General features: G+C 48.1%; 2 protein-coding genes and 1 pseudogene across 4 annotated transcripts; 1 reads left to right on the forward strand and 2 right to left on the reverse strand.

Moving 5' to 3' along the window:
- Positions 1–3643: 3643 nt before the first annotated feature.
- Positions 3644–8923, reverse strand: Gdf9 (growth differentiation factor 9). The gene is made up of 2 exons (XM_038326853.1): positions 8061–8923; positions 3644–4915 (listed from the first exon to the last, which is right to left on the reverse strand). Exons 1-2 carry the CDS (start codon positions 8455–8457, stop codon positions 3987–3989), a joined length of 1326 nt encoding a protein of 441 aa, XP_038182781.1. The 5' UTR covers positions 8458–8923; the 3' UTR covers positions 3644–3986.
- A 1351-nt stretch (positions 8924–10274) lies between these two features.
- On the reverse strand, positions 10275–12010 carry LOC119811491 (annotated as a pseudogene).
- Positions 12011–12161: 151 nt separating this feature from the next.
- Positions 12162–14112, forward strand: LOC119812643 (cytochrome b-c1 complex subunit 8). Of its 3 annotated transcripts, none has more exons than XM_038327443.1 (3): positions 12162–12306; positions 12393–12559; positions 13914–14112. In XM_038327443.1, the coding sequence occupies exons 2-3, from the start codon at positions 12406–12408 to the stop codon at positions 14006–14008; spliced, it is 249 nt and encodes an 82-aa protein (XP_038183371.1). In that variant the 5' UTR covers positions 12162–12306; positions 12393–12405; the 3' UTR covers positions 14009–14112. The 3 variants fall into 3 exon arrangements, with proteins under 3 accessions (XP_038183371.1, XP_038183372.1, XP_041910918.1); XM_038327444.1 differs by having other exon boundaries at positions 12176–12312; XM_042054984.1 differs by lacking the exon at positions 12162–12306 and having other exon boundaries at positions 12319–12559.
- The last annotated feature ends 2472 nt before the right edge of the window (positions 14113–16584 follow it).

The raw sequence follows: 16584 nt of genomic DNA on the forward strand, positions 1-16584 counted from the left end.
GGCAACGGTGTCAATGCCAGTTGATGGCACTCACCCATACGCTTACATATGGACAGTGTGGTAAATTGTTATGACATATGTATTTAACCACAAGAGCTGAGATGTCTGGGGAGGTGGCTCGGCAGGTGGAGGCATCTGTCATCAAATCCGGCAATCCCCAGGTTGAACCCTGGAACCCACAAGGTGAAAGGAGCTCAGTTTCTGAAAGTGGTCCTCTGACTGCCACACACACCGTGGCACGTGGGTGCCCACACACATATGTCTACACACAATAAGGAAATGTATCTTCTGGGAACAGGGTCTCACTATGTATCTCTGGCTGTCCTGGAACTCACTGTGGAGACCAACCTGGCCTCAAACGCACAGAGACCTGCCAACTGTGTGCTGGGTTAAAAATGTGTGCCACCAAAGTGATATAAACATAACTTTAAAAAAAGATAGCCATGCATAGGTGGTATACGCCTTTAATCCCAGCACTCAGGAGGCAGAGACAGGTGATCTCTGAATACAAGTCCAGTCTGGTCTACATAGGATAGCCAGGGCTCTGTAGAGAGATTCTATCTCCAAAAAAGCCAAACCAAAACAAAATTAAAAAAAAAAAAAGTGAAGAGACGGGCTGGGGAGATGATCCACCAGTCAAGCATCCTGGTTGCTTTTTCAGAGAATCTGAGTTCAGTTCCCAGCACTCATGTGGTGGGAACTCTAGCTCCAGGAAATCCAGCACCCTTTTCCAACCTCTCTGCACTCTGGGTACCAAGAATGAAAAGAAAAAAAAAAGATTTACTTTTTAAATTTAACTGAAAACACAATCCATGGAATGGGAAAACATTTGGAACCTGTACTTTGAATAAACAAAAAATTCAACTCATAAACACAAACGATCCAATGAGAAAGCAGGTAAAGAACCTGAAACAAACCTGACATCTCTCTTTAAGATTTTATTTCTAACCACAAGCATCTGCTGGATCCCCTAGATTTACAGGTGTCTGAGCAAACTCACAAGGGTGCTGGGAATTAAACCCAGCTCCTCTGGAAGAGCAGTAAGAGCTCTCAGCAGCTGAGCAGTTTCCCCAGCCGCAGAGAAGCTATACACTAATACAGCATACAGAGACCCTCCAGCATCATTGTCGTTAGGAGGATGCTAACCCTCACCACACTGAGCTACTGCTTCACACGCCTCTGGCTGGCTGCGGGGAAACAAAGGGTCAGGCTAAGAGGATGCAGGGACAGTGAGGCCTTCCTACACTGCTGCAGCTGCTTGGGAAAATAGCCCAGCCCACCCCCAAACAGCTAAAGAGACACTGTACATCTGCATGGTGACTGAGACCTATAACCCTAGCACTGGGAAGCGGAAGCAGGAAGATCACAAGTTTAAGGCCAGGGGGTTTATGTGAGGTACGGTAGTGTACACCTTTAATACCCATACTGGGAGACAGAGGTGTGGGTATCTGAGTTTAAGGCCAGTCAGGGCAACATAATGAGACCCTGTCTTCTCAAAAACAAAAGGAGACCAAACACTAAGTCAACAGTTCTCCTAGGAGTATAGCCAGAGAAATGAAACACTGACTTCATTTGGGTTACTCATCGCGGTAACAAAATGCAGCTGGAACAATGAATGGCTCAGAGATTAAGGGCACTAGGACTCTGGGGGAGGGGTACATTGTTCTCTGTGGGTACCAGACGTGCACAAGGTGCACAGACGTACATCTGGACAAAACACCCACACACATAAAGATAGTTAAAAGCGAAATTAAGTACTTGGGGCTGGAGAGATGGATGGCTTAGAGGTTAATAGCACTTGTTGCTCCAGCAGAGGCTGCCAGATTCCACATGGTGGCTCACAAGCAAGTAAATCCAGGTCCAAGAGATCCAGCACCTTCTGACCTTCACATGCACCAGGCAGACACGTGGTGCACTTACATATATGCAGGCAAAGCACTCAGATACATAAAGGACCTAAAAAACTTTTAGAAGCCGGGCGGTAGTGGCGCACGCCTTTAATCCCAGCACTCGGGAGGCAGAGACAGGCGAATCTCTGAGTTTGAGGCCACCTGGTCTACAAGAGCTAGTTCCAGGACAGGCTCTAGAAACTACAGGGAAACCCTGTCTCGAAAAAACCAAAAAACCAAAAAAAAAAAAAAAAAAAAAACTTTTAGAAATCAGTACCTCTAAGTTGCTTTCACAGTGAAAACCCCACAGAGCCCCTGGGTCCAGATAAGAGCAGCCAGAGTAGACCGGCCACTGCCAGTGTCACTTAGTAGGAGCAGAGTTGAGCCCACCTGGGAGAAGTCCAGGCACGAACTGAGAGAGACTGGCAAAAAGCAAACCATCAAAGACGGAAAGAAACAACAGAAACACTAACTCGAAACTTCCTTGGCTTCCTTCTGTCAGGCCAGACCTTTTTAAAATATGCACATAAAAATACTTTTAAAATCTTTAACCCAGGGCTGGACTCAGAGGGTAAAGCCCTTGTTGTGCAAGACTGAAGACCTGAGTTCAAGCCCCAGATCCCACATGAAGGTGGAAAGAGGAAATAGATTCCAGAGATTGTCCTCTGATCTCTGCATGTGCATGCATCCTACACACAAATACATTAAAAAAATCCTTAACATACATGCCTGTGATCTCAACACCTGAGAGATGAAGGCAGAAGGATCAGGAGTTTAAGGCAATATAGGGTTATGTAGTGAGTTTGAGGCTAGCCTGGGCTACATGAAACCCTGTGTCACACAACGAAAAAACACTATAACCAAAGTAAAACCAAAGCTTAGGGTATTCAAGGTACATTATACCTATGTATAAGATTGTGAAAGAAAGAAAGAACTTTTTAATTGAACACTGGAGGCTGGAGAGATGGCTCAGTGATTAAGAACACTGGCTGCTCTTCCAAAGGACAGGGTTCAATTCCCAGCATCCACATGTCAGCTCATAACTGTCTGCAGCTCCAGTTCCAGGGATCTGACAATGTCACACAACCACACACACAGGCAAAACACCAATACCCATTAAAAAAGCAGAAAGAACAGTGAAGCCAAGCGTGGTGGTGCACACCTTTGATCCCAGCACTTAGGAGGCAAATTCTGAGTTTGAGACCAGCCTGGTCTACATTGTGAGTTCCAGGACATCCAGGGCTACATTGTTGAGACCCTGTCTCAGAAAAAAAAAAGTGTTAACAGATTTTCATGGGAAAAGCAAAAAACCAATTTCCCTTAAATTAAATTAATGGACCACATTATATTTTTTTATGTGACTCAACTGATTGACACAAGCCAGCCGTGAACAGAATATGATGCTCAAAGTCACTCAGGGGACGTGGCCCATCCACCCTACCTACAGTCTCATTGACTGTCTTCACCAGGATTCAGAAACAAAGTTCACCTCCCTCTGAGAAAGAGCTGCAGTCAGCAAAGGGTGGCTATCAGAAAGCCTCCTGTCCTCCTCCAACCAGCATATGAAAGTAATCTTTTCAGCTAGGAGGTGGTGGCACATGCCTTTAATCCCAACACTCTGGAGGCAGAGGCAGCAGATCTGTGTGAGTTCAAAGCCAGCCTGGTCCTGGTCTATAGAATGAGTTCACAGAGAAACCCTGTTTTGAAAAAAGAAAGAAAAAAAAAAGTGATCTTTTAGTAGAACACATACAACTTATGCCATAAACAGGAATTTCTTTATTCTTCTATCACATAAAACCACAGCACACTAAGTGTTCACATTTCCACTCGGGACTTATGCTAATGAGTTTGTGCATCAGAGACACTCGTGGGAAGAGAAGAAAGAGGAAGAGCTCCACACAAGCACTTCACCTGGTCTGTGGCAACAACCAGTGTTGTGCTCTTTACACCCGGAGACGCTACCCACAACACACTCACTGACACACACTCCCCCTCACACAGTGCGCAGAGCAGCATGGAGTGACTGGTCACATGAAGCTCTCTGCCCTGGCATGCCAAAGCCCACAGGGTTCAAGGTGTTGGTGGAGAGGGCCCATGCTAGCGACAGGTACATCTGGTAGCTATCATGTCTTCGTACTCTTTGTAAGCAATGGAGCCGTCGGGTTCAATGGTCAACACGCTCAAGGGGCTGTATTTGCCAGGCACACATGAAGGCCTTGGCACAGAGGGGTCCAGCTTCTCATAGATGATATTCTGGACCATGGTGTGCACAGGAGAGCCATACCGATGCCTGACCGCCCTGGGGCAGTCCCCTTTACAGTACCTGGGGTTGTATCTGTGTGGGGCCACGATCCAGTTGTCCCATTTGAGCTGACTGAAACTCAGCCTGAAGTCATGGAGTTCACACTCGTTTTGGGGGAAAAGAAACTGTTTGAAGTATTCGCTGAGATTGAAGGATGCTGTAAGATGTGGCTTCTTGGCTTCCAAGTGGCTGGTTTTCTGCCCTCGACGGTGCCGGGCAGATCTTTCCACCTCGGCTGCCTCTTCTTGCACAGGCTGGGTGGCCACGCTGCCCTGGCCAGGATGCTGCAAAGGCCTCCGGGAGGAGTGAGGGGAATGCCAGGAGTGGTACGCCTGCGCGCTGGTGTCGTTGAGATACAAGATGAGCGAGGGCTGCACGGACAGAGGCATGCTAAACACCCCGTCCCCTGGGGCCTGGTCTTTTGTGCACGTAAAATTGACAGACAAATGAATGCTTCTCTCGCTGGAGGCCACCAGAGGCTGGAGGAGGGAGGTCACATCCATCTCGATCCATCTGTGTTTCTTCAAGGTAAACGAGTATGGCACCCTGAGGGGAGCCTTGCCGGAAGACATGGGCTCCTTTACCACAAGGTCCCCCTCACAGGTCGCAGTGGAGGAGGAAGCAGCCGAGTTGTTGAGAGCGTACAGCAAGACTGACTTGAGCAAGTGTTCCATGGCGGTCACCCGGTCCAGGTTAAACAGCAGGTCCGCCATCGGCAGGGGTCCTGAGAAGAGAAGCCACCCAACCAGTAAGTAGTGCTTGGGGACAAACTGGAGGGAGCGGGAAGCGAGATGGAAGAGTGAGTACTCAGTCATAAGCAGTTTCCCTTCCTTCTCGTCCCCTACTTCCTTAAGCCTCAAAAACAAAGCGAAGAAGGAAATTCTAGATGGTCTGGGTGTGTTACTCACGGGGAGAGCACTTGCCTGGCATGCACAAGGGCCTGGGGTCATGCCTTGAGTTGGGTAGGGAGGTGAGGGGTTTTTGTGATATGATCACTTTGAAGGATTGGCACCAGCTTGGGATATGTTGTGAGACTGCCTCACACAAACACACACACTCACACACATTCTCTCTCTCTTTCTCTCTCTCTCTCACACACACACACACACACACACCCTCTCACACCAGACATGCTCTCACACACAATCTCTCTCACACACGCATACACACACCCTCACAGACACACTCACACACAATCTCTCACACACACCCTCACACAGACATGCTCACACACTCACACACACATTCCCCCCATAGACACACACAGACACAGACAGACAGACACACACACACACACACACACACACACACACACACACACACACACACACACACAAAAGAGACTGGACCTTGTAGCCCAAACCCATAATCCTGCTCTCTTGGAGGTAAAGGTCATTTTGGCTACATAGCAAATTTGAGGTCAACCTGAACTGGTTACATGAGACAAAGGCACCGCCCACACCCACATGGGGTGACAAGCCTCAGAAGGTGGAGGCAAGAGGACCAGGAGGTCAATAGCCCCTTTGACTACCAGCTGAGTTCGAGGCGGCCAGCCTGGCCTATCTGAGAGTGTAGAGCAGTTCAGTGGAGCTCAGAGCTCAGTGAGTCAGGAGGATTGCTGCTATGTTCGAGAACTTGAGTTTGGACCCTAGGATCTACATGGTGGAGGGCGAGATCCAACTTCGGAAAGCCTTTCTCTGACCTCCAGACATGATCCCACCCCCAATCCACACATGCAAATACATTTTGTCTCCATAAAAGTGAGATCAGCTTTCCTGGAGAGGTAAAGCAAGAGACTATCATTACATCCCAGTTCTAGACCCAACAGCTCGCTCCAAACACAGGCAGGTGAGAAGAATGTCTCCCTTTGGTGGCATCCCCACTGACGACGCAGCCAGGAGACCATCGGAAGCAACACTCACTGGGCCTGGATGAAGTGAGTCAATTGAGAACATCTGACTGCCACGTGAGATTGGAAGCAAATGGGGGCTCTAAGACTCCAGAGGGAGGAAGGGGGGCTTTCAACAGACACCCTGTACAGTCATGATGGTTTTTCTTACACTGTGAACTGGTGGCCGCGGTGTGTATGTGTTCGGGAGTAGGCGTGTGGGGTTAGTTAATGGACACACACTCTGTGGCACAGGTATGGAGGTAGAAAGACAACTTGTGGGACTTGGTTCTTCCAACATGTGGGGCCTGGGAACTGAACTAAGGCTGTCAGGTTGGTGGAAAAAGCCTTCACCCACGACGCCATTGCCAAAGCCCTGGGATTTTCATTTCTGGTTTTTCCTACTCTTTCTTACCAAACTGTTCCTGCTATTTTTGGTTTTTTAAGACAGGGTTTCTCTGTAGCTTTGGAGCCTGTCCTGGAACTGACCCTGTAGACCAGGCTGGCCTCGAACTCACAGAGGTCTGCCTGCCTCTGCCTCCTGAGTGCTAGGATTAAAGGCGTGTGCCACCACCACCCGGCCTGTTCCCATTGTTGACTAACACTTTGAGGTTTGGTTTTTTTTTTTGTTTGTTTTTATTGTTGAGACAGGGTCTCACTGGGTAGCCCAAGCTGGCCTGGAACTCATTGGGTAGACCCAGCTGGCCCTGCTCTGAGCTCGGAGATCAGCCTGCTCCTGCCCCTTGAGGGCTAGAATTAAAGTCACGTGTCACTATGCCCTGCTTGACTTCTGTTGATACTGGAGGTCAAACTCCGGGCATCTGGCACACTCAACATAAACTGTACTATATCTCAGCCATACAGTTTGTACTGCGCCAGATGGAGACTGAAACTTTCCTCTCACAGGAAACCCAGCGAGAGGGAAATGTCCCATTCATCACAGCCACTACTGGCTCAAAGCGAGGTTTCAACACAATGCTAGGCCAACAGCTTGGTAGAATAGAAAGAGATGCTAGCTACTTTCCCTGGTCTTTCAAGACATTACTCTCTTCTAGCCTTGACATATTGTAACAACAGGCCTGTGACCCCAGCACTAAGGCAGGCAGGTCACTGCGAGTTTGAGGTCAGTCTCAAAAAAGAGAGCAGGAGGGAGGGAGGGGAAGAGGGAGGGGGAGAGGGAGGGAAAGTTCAAACAAAACAAAAATCTATATACTAATTTTTAATTTTTTTCAGTTTTTTAAAGACAGGACTTCTCTGTGTAGTCCTGACTATTCTGGAACTTGCTCTGTAGACCAGGCTGACCTTGAACTCACAGAGCCTGCCTGCCTCTGCTTCCTGAGTGCTGGGATTAAAAGTGTGCCACCACTACCCAATCATACTAGTTTCTTAACTGATGATGGTTTAAGCTAACAACACATACACATACACACACGCCAAGCAAACAGTGTATAATCAGTGCTACTGCCGAGGGATGTAGTAGCAGAGGGCTTAGCTAGCATGTGTGAGTCCCCCAACCCTATTTAATCCTTAGCACCACCACACCAAAAAAGAATTCAAGAACTTAAGAAAAAAATTAAAGCCATGCCATGGTGGTGCATGCCTTTAGTCCCAGCACTTGGGAGACAGAGGCAGGCGGATCTCGGAGTTCAAGACCAGCCTGATCTACAGAGTGAATGTCAAGATAGCTAGGGCTTTTATACAGAGAAACCCTGTCTCAAAAAGAAAAGAACTAATTTGTTTCACTTGGATACTGAGAATAATGCCAAAAGAAAAAAATGTGGGATGCTGTAAACCTGCATGATCCCAGTACTCAAAGGGCTGAGGCAGGAGGATACAGAGTTTGAGTAGAACCTGGGTGACAGGGTAAGATCTTGCCTCAGAACAAATGAATTCAAATCAAAGCCTGGCTCCTCTTAGTAACAGAAACACTGAAGCTCCTGTCTCCTCTCTCCACCCAGCTGAACCATTTGCTCTTACCCACCTGTCACCTGGTTGCCAGGCGCTGGCTCGTGCTTGGTATAGGGGCTGAAGAGCCGAACAGTGTTGTAGAGGTGACTTCTGCTGGGTTTAGGAACCCCTTCCTTGGTAGCATATGTCTTATAGAGCTTTTTCATGTAGTAGAGCGCTCTGGAGTCAGGCTGCAGCCTAGGGGCCTCACCTCTCCTATCAGACAGGACCTTAAAGAGGGGAGGCAAGAGACCCGAACTGTCGGTCCCATCTACGGGCAGCAGCAAGGACCAAGGATCTGCCTCAGACTCCGAAGCTGCACTGGTTCCAGTCTGGGATTCTCCCCTAGAAGCCTGAGAGTTGAGGCTAGTAAGAAAACACAGCCAGGCAAAGCAGCAAAATCCAAACCGGAGTTTGCTGGGAAGTGCCATGGCTTGGGAGAACTAGGAACGAATGCATCTCCCCACGCCGGTCTTCTTTCTAAAGACTGGGAAAGCCCTGGCGTGGTCCTTAAATAAAATCTAGGTGTGGAGGACCAGCTTCACTTCTGTAATCAGACCTCAAGGATGCCTAGCTGTAGGCCATTTTTCATCAGCTCTACAAGTCAGCTGTTAGCACATTTTTATATAATTTGTTCTCATTAGATGCAAATTTGTCTACTTAGCTTTTTTCCATTTTCCCTGACATTTACTTCAAACCCACCAAGTATTATTACCCTCATGGACTACTCATACAGCTGAAAACCCAAAAGAAACCCGAAGAATTATAAAACAAAATATCTTAGGGCTGGAGACATAACTGCAGAAATATTAGGTTTGTTTTTTTCTCTCGATTCACCATCTCCACAGCTCTCATTGCCTTAGCACTAACTGGTTACTTATTGCACAGTGAGTTGGAAACACAGGAAGTCACGATGAGTACAGAAATTCCAGAGTGACGTTAGGCTGTTCAGCCTGGCCAGGTGCCCTGGTACAGGGCATGGAAATTTGGCATAGGACAACAGTTACTCGCAGTGTGCTTTAAAAGAAGACATGGCGGCGGCCGGCGGGGGGGGGGGGGGCGAGGGGGGAAGGGTTTGCAGGTGTGATGCACACTTTTAATCCCAGCACTCAGAAGGTACAGGCAGGTGGATCTCTATGAGTTCAAGGCCAGCCTGGTCTACAGAGAGGGTTCTAGGAAAGCTTGGGCTACATACTATGGAGACCCCGCTCCAAAATAAAAAGAGGCTGTTATGGAGCTGGAGAGATGGCTCAGTCGTTAAAGAGCACTGACTGTTCTTCCAGAGGACCTGGGTTCAAATACCAGTCACCCACATGGTAGCTCACAACTTTCTGTAACTCCAAGATCAGACATCTTTATACAGATTGCATGCAGGCAAAACAGCAAGGCACATAAAATAATAAAAATAAATTATTTATTTTTTTGTTAATATTTATTTATTTTATTATGTAAACAATATTCTGTCTGTATGCCTGCAGGCCAGAAGAGGGCACCAGACTCCTTTACAGATGGTTGTGAGCCACCATGTGGTTGCTGGGAACTGAACTCAGGACCTTTGGAAGAGCAGGCAATGCTCTTAACCTCTGAGCCATCTCTCCAGCCCCAAAATAAATTATTTTTGAAAAGAGGACATCACCTTTAATCTTGACCAATTTAAAAATACAACATCCTGGGACTGGAAAGATTGCTCAGCAGTTAAGGGCAGTGGTTACTCTTCCCAGAACAAATTATGTGGCTCATGACCACCTGTAACTCCACTTCTGGCACCCTTAGGAATGTAAAACACCAACTATAAAATGAAAATAACAAATTTTTTTTTAAAAACCCACAATATCTATCTGGATGGCAAGATAGCTCCAAGAATAAAAGCACTTGCCACCAAGCCTAGTGACCAAAATTCAGTCCTACAAACCTGCATCCAGTCTCTAAGATCTGCATGGCAGAAGGGGAGAGGAGACTCCTGCAGGTCCCTCTGACCTGTACTCACATGCGCCCCTGCCCTTTGCACACAGAATACATATTTTACTTAAAGGAAGCAACTACAGAAAGCTTTTATTTGCTCAAAGGAATCAATGTCTTTTGAAGCAGAACAGAAACCAAAAATATCCTAAGTACTCTCAATACTTTCAAAACCAGTACATCAAACTTGATTTTCATTAGAATGCCATTTTTCCACACTAGTAATTAAAAATGTAAGACCCAGATTTTATGTGTGCGTGTGTGTGTGTGTGTGTGTGTGTGCAAACAATTATTGCGCCTCATCTTCTGAACAAGAATGTCACGTCAGCCTCTCGTTAAAGGCGATGACAGTCTGAGGACACTTCATGTCACAGTCCCCTCCTTTGCCAGCGCCAAGTCCGCCTCATCTGAGGCCTCTGTTTCGTGAGAAACACTGGCTCTCCACTGCTGCCTGTGTCACCGGTATTCATTCCAGTCAAGAGCCCTGGCGAAGTCCCTGGGTTTGTCGGCAGCAGCTCTTTCCTTCTTCGATCTGCTCTTATCAGATTCACTGTCAGACAAAGATTTCCTTTCTGTACCATCTTTTTCATTACCAGCTTTTTGAAAACTAAGAAATGCTTCAATTAATTCTGAACAATCTAAATTTTCTTCTGGTTCCCAAGTATTCTCAACATCTGTGAGCCCCTTCCACTCGAGGAAATGCTCCACCCTCCTATTCACTCACTACACGTGGGTCCAGGATTTACTTTTTCTACCACAAATTCTTCAGGTTCTGCCTCTTAAACTTTTTTTGCTCCGGGTTGTGCTCCTCAGCTAAGTCACAACCAAGGGGCAAAATACATATTTTAAAAGTAATAAAAAGTACAATATCCTAGTGTCCTTGTTTTGGTCTACAATTCATGTGACCATACTCTGGTCGAAAGGTTTCGAGATATATGCAAGTAGCACATATTTAAACATATTTAATATGTACTATTATATGTAAGTCTTATTTATTTTTTAACAAGCCACCCAGATGGCAGAATTCACTACATTATTTTAGTCCTTGACTAAAGTATTTGTGTTCCTGCCTTGGAGCTGAGACCAGGCTAGATAGTGTTTTAGGAGAACCCAGGGCAAGTGCACCACCATGCAAGGAGGGGCTACCTAGGGCCCCTCGGAAGGTGATCATCTTCTGAAAGAAAGTCAACCCATACTCATAACACAAGATAAAAAGTCAGTGTGCGCAGCACCTGATTAATAAAGCCGAACCCTTGCAAAACTGAAGCTCAGGGTTCGCCAAACCGCCGCCCCAGTTTGATCGCCAGATTATAATCGGCCAGTCATCACATTTACAGGCATTGGGACAAACAGAAAGGTCCGTGAGTCCCACAGGACAGTATTAGTTAGGAGAATGTACTTCAGGGAAAACACAAAAGTTCCAGAAAGAGAGGAAAGAGCCGGGGCTCGATGACACACCCTGCCCGAACTGAAGCCCCTCTATAGCTCCCATGACCACGACCCGCGTCTGACAACTGGCTGACGGAGAGCTGATGATTTGTAACTGAACTGGGAGAAACGTTTGTGTCACATCCTCGACAAGTCTACCGGCTGCCAGTGTTTTGCTAGGGCAGCGTTTACCGTAGCCCTAGACCCAATGTCCCTAACTTTGTGCTGCAGTCATGAGAGTCTGTCTACAGTCCAGTCCCTTTTGGTTACGGGGATCCCATGCAACTGGCACTCCTCCGCTAAGGGACAGCCAGGAGGACAAAGTCCCCTTTTTTCCTCTTTGGGCAGCTTCCAGCTCTGGTATCTATCCAACGAAAGCCCGGGCACTAAGCAGTAAGAACCAAGTCTTGGAACGCCCACACGCCCTAAGCCCCGCCCATTGGCACAAACCACGCCCTATGCACCTAAAGGCCCCGCCCCATGCCCCGTCTAGGAGGGAGCCTCACGGACGTTCACCTGAACTCAATCCATTGCTCGCTAAAATCTGGGCCACGCACTCACCAAGCCCCCCAGTTTCTTTCCAAGCTCCGCCCACATACCAACATAAGCCCGCCCACACGTCCTCAACGCTCCGGTAAGGCACACGTGCTCCGTTAAGCACCACCCAGCCTCTTGAAGAACCGGTTCTGCACCTGTAGGCCCCGCCCCCTCCCGCCCACGCGCAAGGCCACTCCCAGGTTCGCTGTCCAGGCCATTTTCTCTTTAGGACTGGTCGGCGTCTTCCCCTGGAGACAGACGAAAAATGGTAGTGCCCGGAAATGACGTTAAGACCCCCAGTCTCGGCTTCCGCCCCTTTCCGGAAGTGACGTTAAGCCGGGCTCAGCACGGTGGAGATAGAGGTGACCTGGTTGCGGTGGTCGGTACGGGGCAGTGGGGGTTCCTTGCTGGTCTAAGCCACGCTTGTGTCCTCCGTCCTTAGGGCCGCCGCCACCATGGGCCGCGAGTTCGGGAATCTGACGCGGATGCGTCACGTGATCTCCTACAGCTTGTCACCCTTTGAGCAGCGCGCCTTCCCGAACTACTTCAGCAAAGGCATCCCCAACGTGCTGCGCCGCACTCGCGAGCGCATCCTGCGCGTGGCGCCGCGTGAGTGCGGGGCGGGCGGGGGAGGGCGCACTTTTCCTTCCAACATCCCCGACCAGACATGGAGTTGTCACCATATCGAAGTGACTGGCCTAAGGTCACTCGGATGACTCCAGCGTCTCCCTCTGAGGTCATCGCTGTCCGCTATCAGTGCTGCATTGCTGATGCAATGTCTTGTGTTAGCTATGCGCCGATTTGCTGACGGTGTCATGGCATTGCGAATATGCCAGGAACCCGTGGAAGGTACACTTGAATTTGATGGAGAGGTTGAGGCCCGCCCGATCTTGGTGTGGAACCCAGGCTGGCCTCACAGTTGTGCTTTTACTGCCTTGTCCTCGGGACTGCTGGCTGGGATTATAGACATTCGCCAGCACAGCAACTTGAAATGTACTTTTAAGACAGTGAAGTTTATGTTAGGTAAATTTCATCTTCAGTTATCTCATGAAATTTTTCATTTAGTGTTAAGAAGAGAGACTAGGAGGAAGGTCAAGGCTAAATGTTCTGGTCGTTATTTTGGTTGCTTATAAAATGGGTGTGTAATTGTAACCATTTTTAACCTATTATTAAAAATAGTTTCTGGTCGTGATAATGCTTGCATTTAATCCCAGCGTTCAGCATTGCCAGGGGCATAAATTTTATTTTTTCATTCCCGAGGCAGAGGAAGGTGGATCTATGTGGTTTGAACCCAGCCTGGTCTACATAGGGAGTTCAGGTCCCCAAGGGCCATATAGTAAGAGCCTGTCTCAAAACAAAAACATAGTGCTGGAGATGGCTCAGCACTTAAAATCACTTGCTGCTCTTTCAGACAACCTGGTTCGTTCCCACCATCCATATCATAATTCACAAGCACCTGTGTGTGACGCCAAAGGGAACTGGCACTCTCATGGGGCATGCGTGTGGTACACAAACATGCATACTAGTGAAACACTTATAAAATATAAAAAGCAAAGGCTGGACATTCATGCATTCAGGAGGCAGAGGCAGGCCGGTCTCTGAATTGCAGACCAGTCTGGTCTACAGAGTTAGTTTCAGGACAGTTAGCCAAACAGAGACCTTGTCTCAAAAAAAAGCCAAAGACACCTTTAATCCCAGCACTTGGGAGGCAGAGACAGGTGGATCCCTGAGTTTAAGGATAACCAGGGCTACACAGACCCCATCTCCAAAACGAAACAAGTTAAAAGCTAGGGACAACAGAAGGGCAGGCAGAATGGTAGAAAGTCAAAACTGAGGACCGAGGGCAGGACGTGGTGCATGATAGAGGCCAGCCTGGTCCCCACAGACCGTCTCCACCCCACCCCCAGAGGAGCTGAGGTTCTGTGCTCTCTGTGCTCACAGCTTTCTCTCTTGACTGTTGCAGCGTTTGTAGCGTTTTATCTGATCTACACCTGGGGGAACCAGGAGTTTGAGCAGTCTAAGAGGAAGAACCCAGCCATGTATGAAAATGACAAGTGAGCAGCACGCGTCTGGATGACAGTTTCCTGCCCAAAGGCCCTTCTCTGCGAGAGGAGTCTATGTTATGTGTCCTGAAGATACAATAAATTACTTACGTTACGGGCTTTCCTGTTGTGACTTTGTTTGCTTAGTTGAGACAAGGTCTCACTATGCGTACCTGACTGGCCTGGACGAACTAAGAAGTCCACCTGCCTCCGCCTCTGCCATGGTGTTGAACATCATGCCTGGACCAAGTTTGTTTTTCGAGACAAGGTTTCTCTGTGTAACAGTCCTGGCTGTCCTAGAACTTGCTTTGTAGACCAGGCTGGCCTCGAACTCACTGAGATCCTCCCGCCTCTGCCTCCCGAGTGCTGGGATTAAAGGCGTGCGCCACCTCCTCCACCCCAACCCCCATGATTGTTTTGTTTTACAAGTAGAGTCCTTAGTGTGACTGGGTGTATTCAAGTCATGATGATCCCTTTCCCTGCACAAGTCCTGAAAGGTGGTTGGGCGTAGGTGTGAGTGGCATGGGTTCGGGAATGCCACGTCTTGACCCAGCTCTGCTCCCATTATAACTATAAAGTCTAGCCGGGCGGTGGTGGCGCACGCCTTTAATCCCAGCACTCGGGAGGCAGAGGCAGGCGGATCTCTGTGAGTTCGAGACCAGCCTGGTCTACAAGAGCTAGTTCCAGGACAGGCTCCAAAGCCACAGAGAAACCCTGTCTCGAAAAACCAAAAAAAAAAAAAACAAAAAACTATAAAGTCTAGTAATGATACTGTAATTAGGATGTCAGGTGTTCTTTATAGCCACATAAAGGAACTTTTAACTCCCCGCAGCCTTTGAAGTGAGCGTTATAATCTGCAGATGAGGAATCACAGTTTAGTACTTTGCCCAGAAGCACATGACAGTGAGTTGGTAGAGCAAGGTACCAGAGTGTGCTCTTCAAACCATGCTGTGCTGCTTTGCTCCATAGGGAAGGCCTTAGCCTGAGGGGTTTCATCTGTGAAAGGAGACCATAGTGCCATCCCTTGGCTGCTACAGCCCATGTCAGTCAGAACCATGGTTGGCTTTGTGTCATGGAGCCAATCCAACAGTGGCTTTTAGTTGTATGTGGACCACAAGGTCTGAAAAGATGCATCCTTTTATGGGAAAGGTATACCACTTGCCCTACAATCTTTGGATGCCCTTGTTCTCTCTTTGCCTGGAGATGATAGGGCGGGCATGCTTGGCCATCCTGAGCTTCTGGCCTTGTCAGTTGGCTAAGGACATTGTTGCAGACTGTAGCAGCTCACAGTGTAATGTTGTACTCAGACGTTTTTGCCTGATGATTGCTAGCTCGTGCCAAAAGTCCTCAAAAGAACAAATGACAAGCTGGATTGTGGTGGCGCACACATTAAAGAATCCCAGCACTCGGGAGGCAGAGGTGGGCAGATCTCTCAGTTTGAGACCAGCCTGGTCTACAGAGCGAGTTCCAGGACAGGTTCCAAAGCTACACAGAGGAACTCTGTTTTGAAAAACCAAAATAAATAATTAATTAAAAAGAAAGTCTTCCAACAGCAAACCTGTAGGTTGCATGGACTGTGAGGCAGGCTATAGCATGGCTGTGTCTTATACCCATGCCCTGTATCAGTCGTTCTCAGCTTTCCCAGGGCTGCCACTCTTGCAGCCCTTCAGTAGGTCCTCGTGTTGTGGGGAACCCAACCATAACTTTTCATTGCTGCTACATAACTGTGTATTTGCTACTGTTACGAATCATTATGTAAATACCTTTTCCAGTGGTCTTAGGTGACCCCTCTGAAAGGACTGTCTGGTCCCTGCCCAAAAGGGGTTGAGACCCACAGGTTGAGAATATCTGCTTTACTATCTGAATACTATCACTTCTGGAGCCTTAAGTGTCCACAAAACATGTCAGCACAAGGTGTTTGGGTTAGCTGTAGCAGAGATGCTGAGATGAGCGAGCACAGGGAAATGCCCAGTCCAGTTTCCATGTTTGACTCTGTCCAGATTGATTCCTGTGTCTTAGAACCTATGAGTCAGTCATAGACCTCTGGTGGTGCATGCTTTTAATTCCAGCACTTGGGAGGCAGAGGCAGGCGGATCTCTGTGAGTTTGAGGCCTGGACTACAGAGTAAGTTCAGGACAGCCAGGGCTACACAGAGAAACTCTGTCTCAAAAAGAAAGAGAGAGAGAGAGAGAGAGAGAGAGAAGCTTCAGGCCTCCAGGGGTGGAAATATAGCCACACCCATCTTGACTCTGGACACACCAGCTCAGAAGACTAACTTCAGTTTTCTTAGCCCACAGCAGGAGACGAGCCTCTCAGTCTGACCTTTTAAAAATACATATATTATTGTATGTGCATCTGTGCACCACGGTGTGCATGTGGAGGCCAGAGGACAACTTTGTGAGATCAGGTCCCTGCTCTCTACTTCCGTCTTTATCTGAGTTCTGCCTTCACTGCAGAGGCAGCCCCTCAGCCCATCATGAGTGCTGAGGGGACCCTGCTGTCAGTGCTTTGATGTTCAGGGGTTCTGTTTATGGCTAAAATCGTCCCTTATGGCTGAACTCTGTCTCTCACAGAGTTTTCCTCTTTGAGCTT

Source organism: Arvicola amphibius, chromosome 4 (assembly GCF_903992535.2).
Source record: "Arvicola amphibius chromosome 4, mArvAmp1.2, whole genome shotgun sequence".
Taxonomy (NCBI): Eukaryota; Metazoa; Chordata; class Mammalia; order Rodentia; family Cricetidae; genus Arvicola; species Arvicola amphibius.